At 38.4% G+C, this 13,719-nt stretch overlaps 1 protein-coding gene and 1 long non-coding RNA gene across 19 annotated transcripts in view; one reads left to right on the top strand and one right to left on the bottom strand.

Annotated features, from left to right (window-relative positions):
- Sec16 (endoplasmic reticulum export factor secretory 16) overlaps positions 1-13,719 on the top strand; it is a 71,007-nt gene continuing 57,288 nt past the window's right edge. For 3 of the 18 annotated variants that reach the window (XM_073972591.1, XM_073972585.1, XM_073972576.1), the window contains exons 1-3: positions 1-230; positions 1,218-1,568; positions 9,265-12,878. In XM_073972591.1, coding sequence (XP_073828692.1) covers positions 1,356-1,568; positions 9,265-12,878 — 3,827 coding nt within the window. In that variant the 5' untranslated portion in view covers positions 1-230; positions 1,218-1,355. Of the gene's footprint in view, positions 293-406; positions 503-723; positions 1,569-8,828; positions 8,853-9,264; positions 12,879-13,719 lie in introns of those variants that run through there. The other 15 variants (XM_073972593.1, XM_073972589.1, XM_073972582.1 and 12 more) reach the window with 9 other exon arrangements.
- LOC141396898 (uncharacterized) lies at positions 749-8,797 on the bottom strand. The gene is made up of 3 exons (XR_012411260.1): positions 8,579-8,797; positions 8,082-8,523; positions 749-863 (listed from the first exon to the last, which is right to left on the bottom strand). It is a non-coding gene; the product is annotated as an uncharacterized lncRNA (long non-coding RNA).

Genomic DNA, 13,719 nt, shown 5'->3' with positions numbered 1-13,719 from the left:
CTTTTTACCTCCACCAAAATCGACTTATGTATCCCTGCTTAGTTTCTCGGTTGCAAAAGGGAAAAAAGTTTACAAGATTTCACCTGAAAATTAACGAGGAAATTGTTAATAATTTCAACAAAAACCAATTAAAAACAATAAAATAATGTGAATATTATCGAAATTGCTAAAAAGAAACAACAAATTAAAGTGTTTTTAAGCGAAAAAATCGATTGAAAAAAGTAAAGAAGGTAAAAGGCTGCTGAGGATTTTTTTCTTCTTCAAGAGGTGCCAACGTATAACATATATTTGTGTATGTGTTTGTGTTTATGTGTGTGAACGAACCAGAAAAAAACGCAGAGTAACGACACTTGATTTTTTTGGGGAGAGTGGGTGAGAGAGCGCAAATGGACGTACAAGAGCCAAAAGATCCACGTAAACTTTAGGTTTTGCAATAATAACAACAACAATTAACAACAAGAAATGAAATAAAAACAAGAAGACAATTGTTAGTGAGAGAGTGGCGAGTACTTGTCTTATTATGTTTTTTTTTATTATTTTTTAACAGCTGGTTGGTTTGTGTGCTGTGTTGACATGAGAGACAGACTGGACTGGTTTCAATGGTTGGATAAATTTTTGTTTTAAAAGAATGAAAGTAAAATTATTTGGGGCATATTAAAAAGGAAAAACGAAAAACATTTGTATTTACCTTGGGAAAGACAACATTTAATAAGGGAGCTTTATTTATTTCTTTTAATTTTGTGACTTTGTTGAAACAACAGCAATATCTACTACATTTACAACGACGGACAAATTTTCATTTTTCAGGGGTGCATTCAACTTTTGAGCTAATTTGGGGGATCCGGTTTGGTTTTTCTCTGCACCTAAAATAAGAAAAAAATCAATAAATTGTTCATATTTTATGCTTTACATAATCACATTGTTGTCCATTTTGTAGTTAGTATTGTCGGTTCATGTTTTTGTATATATTTATTAACACATTTTCTTAAAATCTTAGGTGCTTTTTTAGTACTAGAAGAGCTCTTTGATTTTGAGAAATTACCATTAAGAAAATGTCTTGGGTTCATCATCAACAACAACATCCTCATCAAACTAATCATCCTCCAAATCATCAAAAATCATCATCCACTTCAATTCAACAATCATTTAATATTAATGCCAACTCCTCCTCGTCCTCCCTTGTGAATGCAAACAACCCTTCTTCGTCTGTTATGCAGTCGAAGCAGGTGGTGCCACCATCATTAAGACCTGGCTCGCTGGCACAACAACCAATAGCAACAACATCATCACAACAACTACAATCACAGTTAAGAAATCAATCCTTGTCCTCAACGGCCCATAACTCTTCATTATTGATGACGTCACAATATCCACAAAAACCACCAAATTTATTACCCAACATGGGGACAAGAATGCGTTTAAATAATGCCACTGGACCACCTCCATATGCTTCAGCGACACCCCAACAGCAGCAACATGTTCATGCAACATCACAGGCATTGGGCCACCATAACAACAACAATAATAATCCCATGCCGCTAAATCAAGGGGCTTACCAAAATCAACAGGTAATTGGTGGGGTCATAATCATTCTTTTGTTTGGTTTGAAAACTGGTTTATATTATAAAATATGTAATTGGGTTACGCCATAGTATTTTTTTTTTTTTGGTTGCATTTATAAATATTTTCATTTCATTTTCATGTATTTTTGCACGATTTTGGGATTGTATGTTTGGCACTAAATATTTTTTTTTATAAAATTATTTATAACATTTTCAAAATTTTTGTAATTTTTTCCAAATTTTTTTAATATTTTTATTGGTATTTAAAATTTGTTACTAATTTATAAGATTTGTTTCTTTCAGGATACCATTTACCATTTAATTATTCAACATTTACTACTTATGTTTTGAGATAAAAAGGAGATTACAATTTTTTCTTCTACATAACACAGTTGTTGGGAACGAACATTTAAAAAGTTACACAGAGAAACTTCGTTATAAAGAGACGTTTTTGTGTGAAAAACTCATAGTTTTGGTCTGTAAAATAATTCGTTAAAAAATTGCCCGACTTTATAAAAATCATGTAGGATAAATAAGTAAAGAGTAGCAACAGAAAAGGATTATCGGGTACGACTCAACATAATTTAAGAATTCAAAGAATTGCAAGGATTCTATAATGGCGGATTCAAACACAGACAATTTGATTTATAAAATTCTAATACTTAAACTAAACTTGTTTAATGAAGAAAAACGTCGTGTGCCATCTGATTATCCCTTGTAACCTTAGAAGAACACAATAAGACGTCTTCTATCGAATGAAGGCCTCCATAATAGGTGTTCGATCTACAGAAGTCTTTCGTAGTTGAAAATAGTTGTGTATATAATGGCGGATTCATCTAATATACAAATACATATATAAGAATCATGAAGGATAAATAAGTGAAAGAATAGCAACGGAAAAGAAGTATCGTGTAGGATTCAACCTGTAAATAGTTGAGTATATAACGGCGGATTCAAACACAGACAATTTGATTTATCGTATGTCCTCTGAATCCCTTGCAACTTTAGAAGAACACCATAAGACGTCTTCTATCGAATGAAGGCCTCCATAAGAGGCATTCTATCTACAAAAGTCTTTTACTGAGGTCTTTCGTAGATGGAAGACTACCCCAGTTGATAGATCTCTTAGTGAGTTTTTTTTAGAAATATAAATAAAAGGCTTTTTGCTTAAGTCTTTCATTAATAGAAGGCCATAAGACGGATTTACATGCTACCTCCCGATTCTTTTGAACTTTTTACCACAGATAGGTCTCATGGTCATGAATACAACAATATATATATTTCATCATCTATGGGAAGTTCATACATCCCGAGATATAGTCCTTCAAAAATCCAAAAAAAACTCTTAGCCAGACAAGAATTAAACCCTGGTCAAAAGACCGGCTATTCGGACAAACATATAATTTATAAGAAAAATTTAGTTCGCGTAGCCGACTTTTGGAGCTGTAAATAGGAGAAAGTCTTTAATCTCCGCTATTGAGGATATATTACTATTTATAAGTAAATTGCGCGATTGCGGCCCTGCGATTTCTTTGAACTTTTTACCTCACGTACGGGTTATTGTCATGAACACAAAAATGTGGAAGTCCATACTTCCTGAGATATGCGCCTTGAAAGCACAAAAATAACAGCTCGTGTGTAAAACCGACTTGTTCCAATAAATGCTAGGAGTTTTGAGTTGTCCGATATAAAAAAGCAACTTTTCTTTCAGAAAGGGTTTATAAAAGCTACCTTTGTTTTAGAAACTGTCTATAAAAGCAACCTCCGTTTTAAAAAGTGCATATAAAATCACCCTTTCTTTCTGAAAGGGTATGAATGGGGCACTCTTTCTCTCAGAAAGGGTCTATAGAAACTCCCTTTATTTTAGAAAGGGTCTATAGAAACTCCCTTTATTTTAGAAAGGGTCTATAGAAACTCCCTTTATTTTAGAAAGGGTCTATAGAAACTCCCTTTATTTTAGAAAGGGTCTATAGAAACTCCCTTTATTTTAGAAAGGGTCTATAGAAACTCCCTTTATTTTAGAAAGGGTCTATAGAAACTCCCTTTATTTTAGAAAGGGTCTATAGAAACTCCCTTTATTTCAGAAAGAGTCTATAGAAGCACCCTTTCTTTCAGAAAGAGTCTATAGAAGCAACCTTTCTTTCAGAAAGGATCTATAGAAGCACCATTTCTTTCAGAAAGAGTCTATAGAAGCACGCTTTCTTTCAGAAAGAGTCTATAGAAGCACCCTTTCTTTCAGAAAGAGTCTATAGAAGCACCCTTTCTTTCAGAAAGGGTCTATAGAAGCACACTTTCTTTAAGAAAGAGCCTATAGAAGCACCCTCTCTTTCAAAAAGAGTCTATAGAAGCAACCTTTCTTTCAGAAAGGGTCTATAGAAGCACCCTTTCTTTCAGAATGGGTCTATAGAAGCACCTTTTCTTTCAGAAAGGGTCTATAGAAGCACCCTTTCTTTCAGAAAGAGTCTAAAGAAGCACCCTTTCTTTCAGAAAGAGTCTATAGAAGCACCCTTTCTTTCAGAAAGAGTCTATAGAGGCACCCTTGCTTTAAGAAGAGGTCTATATAAACACCCGTTCTTCATGAAAAGGTCTACAGAAGCACCCTTTTTTGAGAAAGGGTCGATAGAAGCACCCTTTTTTTTTTGAGAAAGCGTCTATAGAGGCACCCTTGTTTTTGAGAAAGGGTCTACAGAAGCACCCTTTCTTTCAGAAAGGGTCTATAGAAGCAACCTTTCTTTCAGAAAGGGTCTACAGAAGCACCCTTTCTTTCAGAAAGGGTCTATAGAAGCACCCTTTCTTTCAGAAAGGGACTATAGAAGCACCCTTTCTTTGAGAAAGGGACTATAGAAGCACCCTTTCTTTGAGAAAGGGACTATAGAAGCACCCTTTCTTTGAGAAAGGGACTATAGAAGCACCCTTTCTTTGAGAAAGGGACTATAGAAGCACCCTTTCTTTGAGAAAGGGACTATAGAAGCACCCTTTCTTTGAGAAAGGGACTATAGAAGCACCCTTTCTTTGAGAAAGGGACTATAGAAGCACCCTTTCTTTGAGAAAGGGACTATAGAAGCACCCTTTCTTTCAGAAAGGGACTATAGAAGCACCCTTTCTTTCAGAAAGGGACTATAGAAGCACCCTTTCTTTCAGAAAGGGACTATAGAAGCACCCTTTCTTTCAGAAAGGGACTATAGAAGCACCCTTTCTTTCAGAAAGGGACTATAGAAGCACCCTTTCTTTCAGAAAGGGACTATAGAAGCACCCTTTCTTTCAGAAAGGGACTATAGAAGCACCCTTTCTTTCAGAAAGGGACTATAGAAGCACCCTTTCTTTCAGAAAGGGACTATAGAAGCACCCTTTCTTTCAGAAAGGGACTATAGAAGCACCCTTTCTTTCAGAAAGGGACTATAGAAGCACCCTTTCTTTCAGAAAGGCACTATAGAAGCACCCTTTCTTTCAGAAAGGCACTATAGAAGCACCCTTCCTTTCAGAAATGGACTATAGAAGCACGCTTTCTTTTAGAAAGGGACTATAGAAGCACCCTTTCTTTCAGAAAGAGTCTATAGAAGCACCCTTTCTTTCAGAAAGGGTCTATAGAAGCACCCTTTCTTTCATATAGAATATAGAAGCACCCTTTCTTTCAGAAAGGGTCTATAGAAGCACCCTTTCTTTCAGAAAGGGTCTATAGAAGCACCCTTTCTTTCAGATAGGGTCTATAGAAGCACCCTTTCTTTCAGAAAGGGTCTATAGAAGCACCCTTTCTTTCAGAAAGGGTCTATAGAAGCACCCTTTCTTTCAGAAAGGCTATATAGAAGCACCCTTTCTTTCAGAAAGGCTATATAGAAGCACCCTTTCTTTCATATAGAATATAGAAGCACCCTTTCTTTCAGAAAGGGTCTATAGAAGCACCCTTTCTATCAGAAAGAGTCTATAGAAGCACACTTTCTTTCAGAAAGGGTCTATAGAAGCACCCTTTCTTTCAGAAAGGGTCTATAGAAGCACCCTTTCTTTCAGAAAGGGTCTATAGAAGCACCCTTTCTTTCAGGAAGGCTATATAGAAGCACCCTTTCTTTCAGAAATGGTCTATAGAAGCACCCTTTCTTTCAGAAAGGGTCTATAGAAGCACCCTTTCTATCAGAAAGAGTCTATAGAAGCACCCTTTCTTTCAGAAAGGGTCTATAGAAGCACCCTTTCTTTTAGAAAGGGTCTATAGAAGCACCCTTTCTTTCAGAAATGGTCTATAGAAGCACCCTTCTTTCAGAAAGGGTCTATAGAAGCACCCTTCTTTCAGAAAGGGTCTATAGAAGCACCCTTCTTTCAGAAAGGGTCTATAGAAGCACCCTTTCTTTCAGAAAGGGACTATAGAGGCACCCTTTCTTTTAGAAAGGGTCTAAAGAAGAACCCTTTCTTTCAGAAAGAGTCTATAGAAGCACCATTTCTTTCAGAAAGAGTCTATAGAAGCACCCTTTCATTCAGAAAGAGTCTAAAGAAGCACCCTTTCTTTCAGAAAGAGTCTATAGAAGCACCCTTTCTTTCAGAAATGGTCTATAGATGCACCCTTCTTTCAGAAAGGGTCTATAGAAGCACCCTTCTTTCAGAAAGGGTCTATAGATGCACCCTTGCTTTAAGAAAAGGTCTATACAAAAACCCGTTCTTCCAGAAAAGGTCTATAGAAGCACGCTACAGTCGTTATCCAACATGAATGTGTGTTCAAGACCAAGCCTTTCACAGTAGACGCCAGTTTTGTCTCTCTATCGGTTTCAACATAAAGAAAAGAGTGAAAAGGGAAAGTTCAGCATTGCATTCGGAGCAGCTTGTGTAGAACTTCTAAAAGCTCCGGTTATTAGAGTCGAGGTTGTTCGTTACACCTTGTCCTGTTTGCTGAATATCGATTTGTAGCTTATTGAGTGTCACCAGAAAGGATAGAAGGGCCCTACCACAGTGTTATACATACAGTGTACAATTGATGGATTCAGTTCCCAGCTTTCCCAATTGAGTTCTTTGTCTGCTATTCAGCGTCCCTTTTTGATCGCAGTTGACTGCCCAGCATTATACGTAGGTACTTAGCTTCGAAGGGGACAAATGTAGTTGCACTTCATCCATCACTGACACGTGTTCTAGTAAATAGTAATAGCTCTGTTTTCGCTGCCGTTTGCTGTGACCATGGCGCTTTTCAATAAAAAAAAAACTTTCTGGTTTTCAATGAAGTTACTTTGTGGTCTTTTAGAAAAAATCCCATTCAGTCTTCTTTTATATAGGAAGAACAGTTGATCTTCTATATGGTAAGACCTATTGGACTTCTATGAAAAGATCTTTATAATGATAACACGTTTTTGTCTTCTATGATAAGACCTTCTTGACTTTTACAATAGTAGACCTTATTGTCATCTACAAGAGAAGAACTTGTCTTCTATAATAAAATCCTTTCTTGGTTTCAAAAAGAATGCCTTCTGTTCTTCTAAAGAGCTTCTTTAGGGCATATTTTTGTTGGAGAAGAATCTAGACGATTTTGAAGAAGTTTTAATTTTTCTGGTATTTTAAAGGAAGTCTTTTTTTCTTTTCTGCTATGAAAAGGAGAAGGTCTTTTGGGATCCTAAGTGAATATCTTTTGATCTCATATGGTAAAATTTCCAAATTTTCAATTAGATGACCTTTTGGTCTTCTATTTGAGTGGACCTTCTGGACTTTTATGAGAAGACGTTAGGTTAGGTTTAGGGATGCGCTACCATTTAATATAATATCGATGTCAATCCGAAGACCTTTGGGCCATTGTTTTCATCTGGGATAGGTTTGAAAATAATGATGAGAGAGTTTTATGGTCATTGTTTTTGAATTGAAGATGGAGTAGAAGAAAATGTTTTCGGAATATTGCTACGTTGTTGGTCGATGTTTTGTGCTGGAAATATATAGAGAGAAGTAAATTGAGTAGTTTTGTGGTTTGGCCAAACCATGATAGGTGCTTAGCAAATTTAAAATGTATAATGGGATATATTTCTGATAGCACTACTAAATCATTAGCATAGGCCACCACCATGGTTTTCACCAGGTCAAAAAACACAAGGGGGTTAGTTATCATGGACGGCAATTCCCCGTGAATTTTTACACTTTCTCCCTTAAATTGCAACGGCGGAAATTTCATTCATGATAACCCCCAAGAATTTCATTTATCACCAAAAGCCAGAGCAAAGGTAAAGCATTGACGGTATTATAGCATCCGGTCCCGGTGATTTGTAAGGCTGAAAACTGTTAATCTCCCATTAAAGTCTTGGGAGACTAGTTAATCTGCCTATCTGGTGTTCATTCGTCTACACTTTAGGGTTGATTGTGGCTTGCTGTTGTTACTCCGCTTAATACTACCTATGCATTTGGGATCCTTAGATGGTATCTTGCGAAACCTAGAAACTAAAACTTACCCAAGACCTGTGAATATATATACCATCGTTATATTTCCATGTCATAAATAAGTTTTTCAACGATGTAATACTCGGAAGATGTTGAAATATTGCTAAAATTTTACAATAGACTTACCGTAGAAAAATATTTAATCTAGACAGAGTGTCATACATATGACCTTCTCTGGTGGACTTGGTAAACATTACTCTATGATGCTTCCCTGCACCATGATGGTAGAAATTTCTGTCATCAAGATTTACTGCTTCCATAAATTGAATTTATATTAGCAACCGAGGGAATACCGTTAATGTTTTGTGGGGAAAATGTTATACTTCCCCAGATAGGGTCCACTAAAATTCTTAAAACTAGGACGATAGCAATCTAAGGCAGAATGTTCTCACAGATTTTACTGCTGGGTGTCTTTTTGTATCTAATCAACTTTGCGATATGTCTCGATCGAAGCAATCATAAAAAGTCTACATGGCCCTTATCGTTTGCAATTCAATGAGAGAAGTCTTATCTTTTTGTTTGATGGTTTTTATAGAAGTACGCCAAGGCATCTTTAAAAAAGTTTAATCTGTAAACAATAGGTTGAATTAATTGTAAATTTTAAGAATTTTGATGATATTTGCCTTTTTCAAGAAAAACAGTTATTTATTTGCATTTATCTGCAACGTAATTTCATGAACAGCTGTTGAAAAATAGGAGAAATCCTGATAGATATTTCTCTGCCTTCAATTCACTCTCTTTGAAATATCCCAAATATCCCCAGCCATTGACTTTTGATATTTTCCCCTTTGGGGGAAGGCAAAGTTTCTTATTTTGTTATTTTCGATATGAATTCTTTTGGCACTTTGTACCTCATAGAGAACACTTTATCTTGTGGTGGCATTACACTGTACCACAGTGAGTATTCCCAACAGTCGTTTACATGTTATTGCGTTTTCTAATAATATTTTTTTATTATGATATTCCTTATTTTCTTCTTTCGCTCTTTGCAAACTCATAACATTTGACATATTTTCTCTGAAGCCAATGATTGTGAGTTTTATTTTTTTTTTGCTCTCCCATTCGTTCTGTTGCACTCAAAATTGAGAAAGTCAGTGAGAATGCCCAGCTGTTGTTGACAAATCATTGTGTTTCCCAATAAGATTTTGTTTTTCATGCTAAAGTAAATAAAATAAATGATTTTTTGTCAATAACCTCGGTTTTATGATTCCTTTTATCTCAAAAGATAAGCAGCAAGCAAATTAACTATGTTTCATCTCTCCTCGTTTGTTTACATTGCTAATAAATACCTTATTTTTCTACCCCTTAGAATACTTGGCAAAACCATCATACGGCATCAACACAAAATTATTTGCCTGCAACGAAAATGATGCCCCAACAACAAACACAACCACCAATGCCACCTGCTGCCAATGTGGCAGCTGCTGGTGGTATGGGAGGAAATGCCGGCAACACAAAGAATTGGCAACAAAATTATCAAAATTCAAATGTGCTATATCAACAACAACAACAACAACAGCAGCAGCAAACATCGGCCGTTCAGCAACAATGGACACAACAACAACAAAATCCAGCAACAGCTGCTGCAACTTATGATAATTTATTTAATCATACACCAGCAACTCCACAGCAGGTAAGCAATAATGCTTATCAACAGCAGCAGCAAGCAACACCTGTTGCAGCCACATATTTTCAACAGGCACCAACGTCAGTTGCAGCAGCGGCACCACCACATCAGCAACAGCACCAACAGCCACAAGCAAATGCTGTTAATTTCTTTGACAATACCAACAACAACAATCAATCAACAGGTGGTGATGGTTGGGGTGATTGGGATTGGAATGATAATTCCACCATAGATGCAAATAGCTCTATCAACGCCAATGAGCAAAGTCAGCAGAAACAACAACATCAACAGCAGCACCAGGCAACATCTGTAGCACAACAACAACCACCTCCAGCACCACCAGCTTCCCTTGCTAATGATCTTCAACATCATCACAATCAAGCTATCAATTCCAACATTATTGCTGATAGTTTTAATCAGCCACAAAATAATGATTCCTGGAATTGGAATGCTGGAACAAACGAAAATGAACAACATGTTGCAAATACCACAACAACAACAAATGAGAGTAAGCTAGTCGAACAACAGCAACATAACGATAATTGGAATTGGAATTCAGGTGATATGGAATCGCAGCAACAGCAACAACCAGCACCTCTCATTACGAACGATCACTCATCAAACGATAATTGGAATTGGCAAACGAACGAAAATCAACAACAACTAACATCAGCAACAATTACAACACAACAACAGCAGCCAACATCCTTGGAGAAGCCCGGTATTTCGGTTATTCAAAAAACCGAAAATCAAGCTCCAGTTGTACAAATGGCCACATCCACAGCTGTAAATGCACTAACAGAAAATCACAATTACAATAATGCCGCTGCACCACCACCACCACCCCCATCCACATCTAGCGGACCCACCAATAACATTCCAAACACAGTATTTGTATCCCAAGCCAAACCGGTTACCTTACCATCAAGGCAATATGCCTCACCACCAATGGGCAATACTCCGGTAACAGAAAATACACCTGAAACGGCTTTGATGCCACCACCACAAGCATTTCAAAACCAGGTGGAAGAACCAGCTGGAGGGAATAGGCCAGCAAATGTGCAAACTCCCAATGTACCACCAACCACAACACCAGTACCATCAAATCTTCCACCATCAGCAGGTTTACCTCCCCCAGCAGCCTCGGGTATGGCTGGCAATCCATTTAAACGTACCGGTTTGGCCCAACATCATCGTGCTACTGGCCTAATGCCCACAACAGCACCAGTAGCGGCACCTGTTCCGCCAACCGTAACGCCGGCTGCTTTTAATATGCCAGCTCCACCACCGCCAGCTGATTTTGCCAATCCAGCTGCTGCTGCTGGTCCCATTACCCTCATGGAACCCGAAAACAATGAATTACCCTTACAAGAAAATCAAGAAATTCTAACACCACCAGTTTCCATAGTTGCCACTCCCCAACAACAATCTTCAATTAGTTTACCCCATGCTGGTCCAGCCTCCACTCCACTGCAGCAACCACCACCCAATGATGAACGTAACCAATACCTACAAACCAGTCATTTATCCGAAAATTCTGAAGACCAACAACCAGAAGCTGATAGTGGTTTACTGCCACCACCAGGTTTGTCTCGTTTAGTTTTGGGTGAACCAGAATTGGAAGCTTCTCAACGGATGGTCATGGGTACAGAAGCTACAACAACCACCGGTGGCAATACATCCACTGTAAGTGATGTTATGCATTTGGAAGAACGTCATGCCGATGGTGAGGATACTGCCTCAGAAAATGCCGTTCCTGTGGTTAGCTCTAATCAAGCTCCACCAACAACTTCTAGTACAGATCGTAATCTTTATATGGTGCCTGGTGAATCGAATGCCAATCACTCCCAACAACCACAACAGCAACAACACCAACGTGTGGTCACTGGTGTAGAATTGCAAGAGCAAAGAGAAATTGAAATGGATGGGGAGAACTTGGAAGATCAACAACAACAACAGCAGCAGCAGCAACAGTTGCAGCACCAGCAACATCACCAAGTCCATCAAAATTTATCACCTGAGGCCCGAAATGAACCACCCGTAGAGGGAGCTGATGATAATGTTGAACTGAATATGCCAACTATCACAACAAACCAACCCTTGGAACCCTCAGAGGCGACCCATGGATCTTCCTCAAAAGCTAAAGACAACCACAATATCTCATCTCCCAACGATGAGGATGACAGTGATGATCGTCTTCTAAATGACCGAGCCATTAATCACAGCACTGCCGGCTCCTCCAAGTCACGTTCAAAATATGAAATTGAAAGGCAAGGATCATCGCGACGTCGAGACAAACGTTCCATGCAACGTTATGACAGTGAAGAATATCTCAACTCTGAAGATGGTGAGTACTCCAGTGATCGTGAGGAACGTGAACGTCGTGAGCGCAATGAACGTCGCCGCAATTATCGTGAGGGTAGTGTGCGTAGTGAGCGTGGGGATGATGATGACAAACGTAGTCGTCGCCAACCCAGAGATAAACGTGACAAGTACTACTATGATGAAGAACGTACTCGGGGTGGTGATCGTGCCAAACCGGATTTAAGGCGCCAACGTCAAAGGGGTGGTGGCTATGAAAATGATTCTCGCTATGAAACTGAGGAATCGACACGTTTTGATTCACGCAAAGAAACCTCAAGGCGCAGCATGAGGCATCCAGATGCGGAGAGACGTGATAGACGCCATGGTGGTGGGGGTGATCGCAGTGATCAAGATGAGTATCAACGTAGTCGAGGAGGTTATCGTTCTTCAAAGCGGTCAGGTGATAACTACGAATCAGATCGCCGTGAACGTCGACGTGATGATTACGACAGCACCACATTGGAAAGACGACGCCGCAGTGATAAACATCGTGATCCCCGTTATCGCGATGATCCACGTTATGACCCTCGAGAATATGAAGAATATCGTAAACATAGCTCACGTAATGCACGAGAAAGTGATTTGGAGAAGGAGGGACCCGGTTCGAGGCGTATGTTACACGATCCACGACATGCTGCAGCTGCCATGTATGGTGGTTATCCCTCGGCAGGAGGTTATTATGATCCTTACACGGCATATTACTATCAACAAATGGCACGTACCAATCCCCAAGCTTATGCTGAGTGGTATAAGAAATACTATGGACAACATGCTGCGGCCGGAGCCACTGGTGCTCCGGGTGTAGCTGGTGTTATGCCAACCATGCCTGGTATGACGGCCAGTGGTGAAGCTTCATTAACAGCACAAGGCAATGATGGCCGTGAATCGGTACATTCGGGACGCAGTTCGGCCCATAATGACATGAAAGATAGGTAAGTTGGAAATAAAGTTTTGTGAATTCGATTCTCCTAGAGAACTTTTTTAATGAGATTATTTTTTGTCCACAAATTGCAATTCTGTTTATGTTTTCTTTTTGAATTTTGTTTTCCTTAGTTGTTCTGTTATTTGTTTAACTTTTAACATTAGTAATTTTTTAAATCTAATCAGTATTTTATGCTATTCCCTTTAACTCCACAAAGTTTCCCTTTTAATCCCTGTTTTGAGTGTTTGACTAGAATGCTTTTGAGTTTTGTGTTGTTTGTTCACCCCAACCCTCTTGCCAGTAACTTCCCCTTAACTGTTCGTAGTATATTCCACATTGTATTTCTTTGCTTTTGTTAAAACCCTAAAATTAACTCCTGCTGTAATCCACACAACCATCCACATAGCTTCCTCCTCCCAGTCCTAGTTTTTTTTCTAGTTTTCTTAGAGGTATTTTTTCGAATGTAGTTTTCTAGCGTACGAACATTAGATTACTTGCCTTATACCATATTGGAATTGTGGATGTCACAGCTTTGTTGGATGCTAGACTAAGCTTGGGCGCCAATCACATTCCTGAGAAGAATTTCAACCACTTCTTTAATATTTGTCAATAATTGTTTGTAGTAAGTACCGCAGTAGGATAGAAGAATATGTTTTAATGGAATGGGAACTGGGGCAGAATTCCTGATTACTTTTATAAAGGCAAGAATGTCAAAAAATAAAGATAAAATAACAAGAACCCAAGCCCTGTCCAACAATAGCTTGCGTATTGTTCGCACATAAATAAATTGGATACAGTCAGCAATAGAAAAAGGTTACTGTGAGAACTACAAACGAGAGATTTGCTTGGAC

This window comes from Musca autumnalis, unplaced genomic scaffold (genome assembly GCF_047663935.1).
Source record: "Musca autumnalis isolate F117 unplaced genomic scaffold, ASM4766393v1 scaffold_3, whole genome shotgun sequence".
Lineage (NCBI taxonomy): Eukaryota > Metazoa > Arthropoda > Insecta > Diptera > Muscidae > Musca > Musca autumnalis.
Note: the sequence above shows the minus strand (reverse complement) of the source record. Positions and strands in the feature narration are given on the sequence as shown.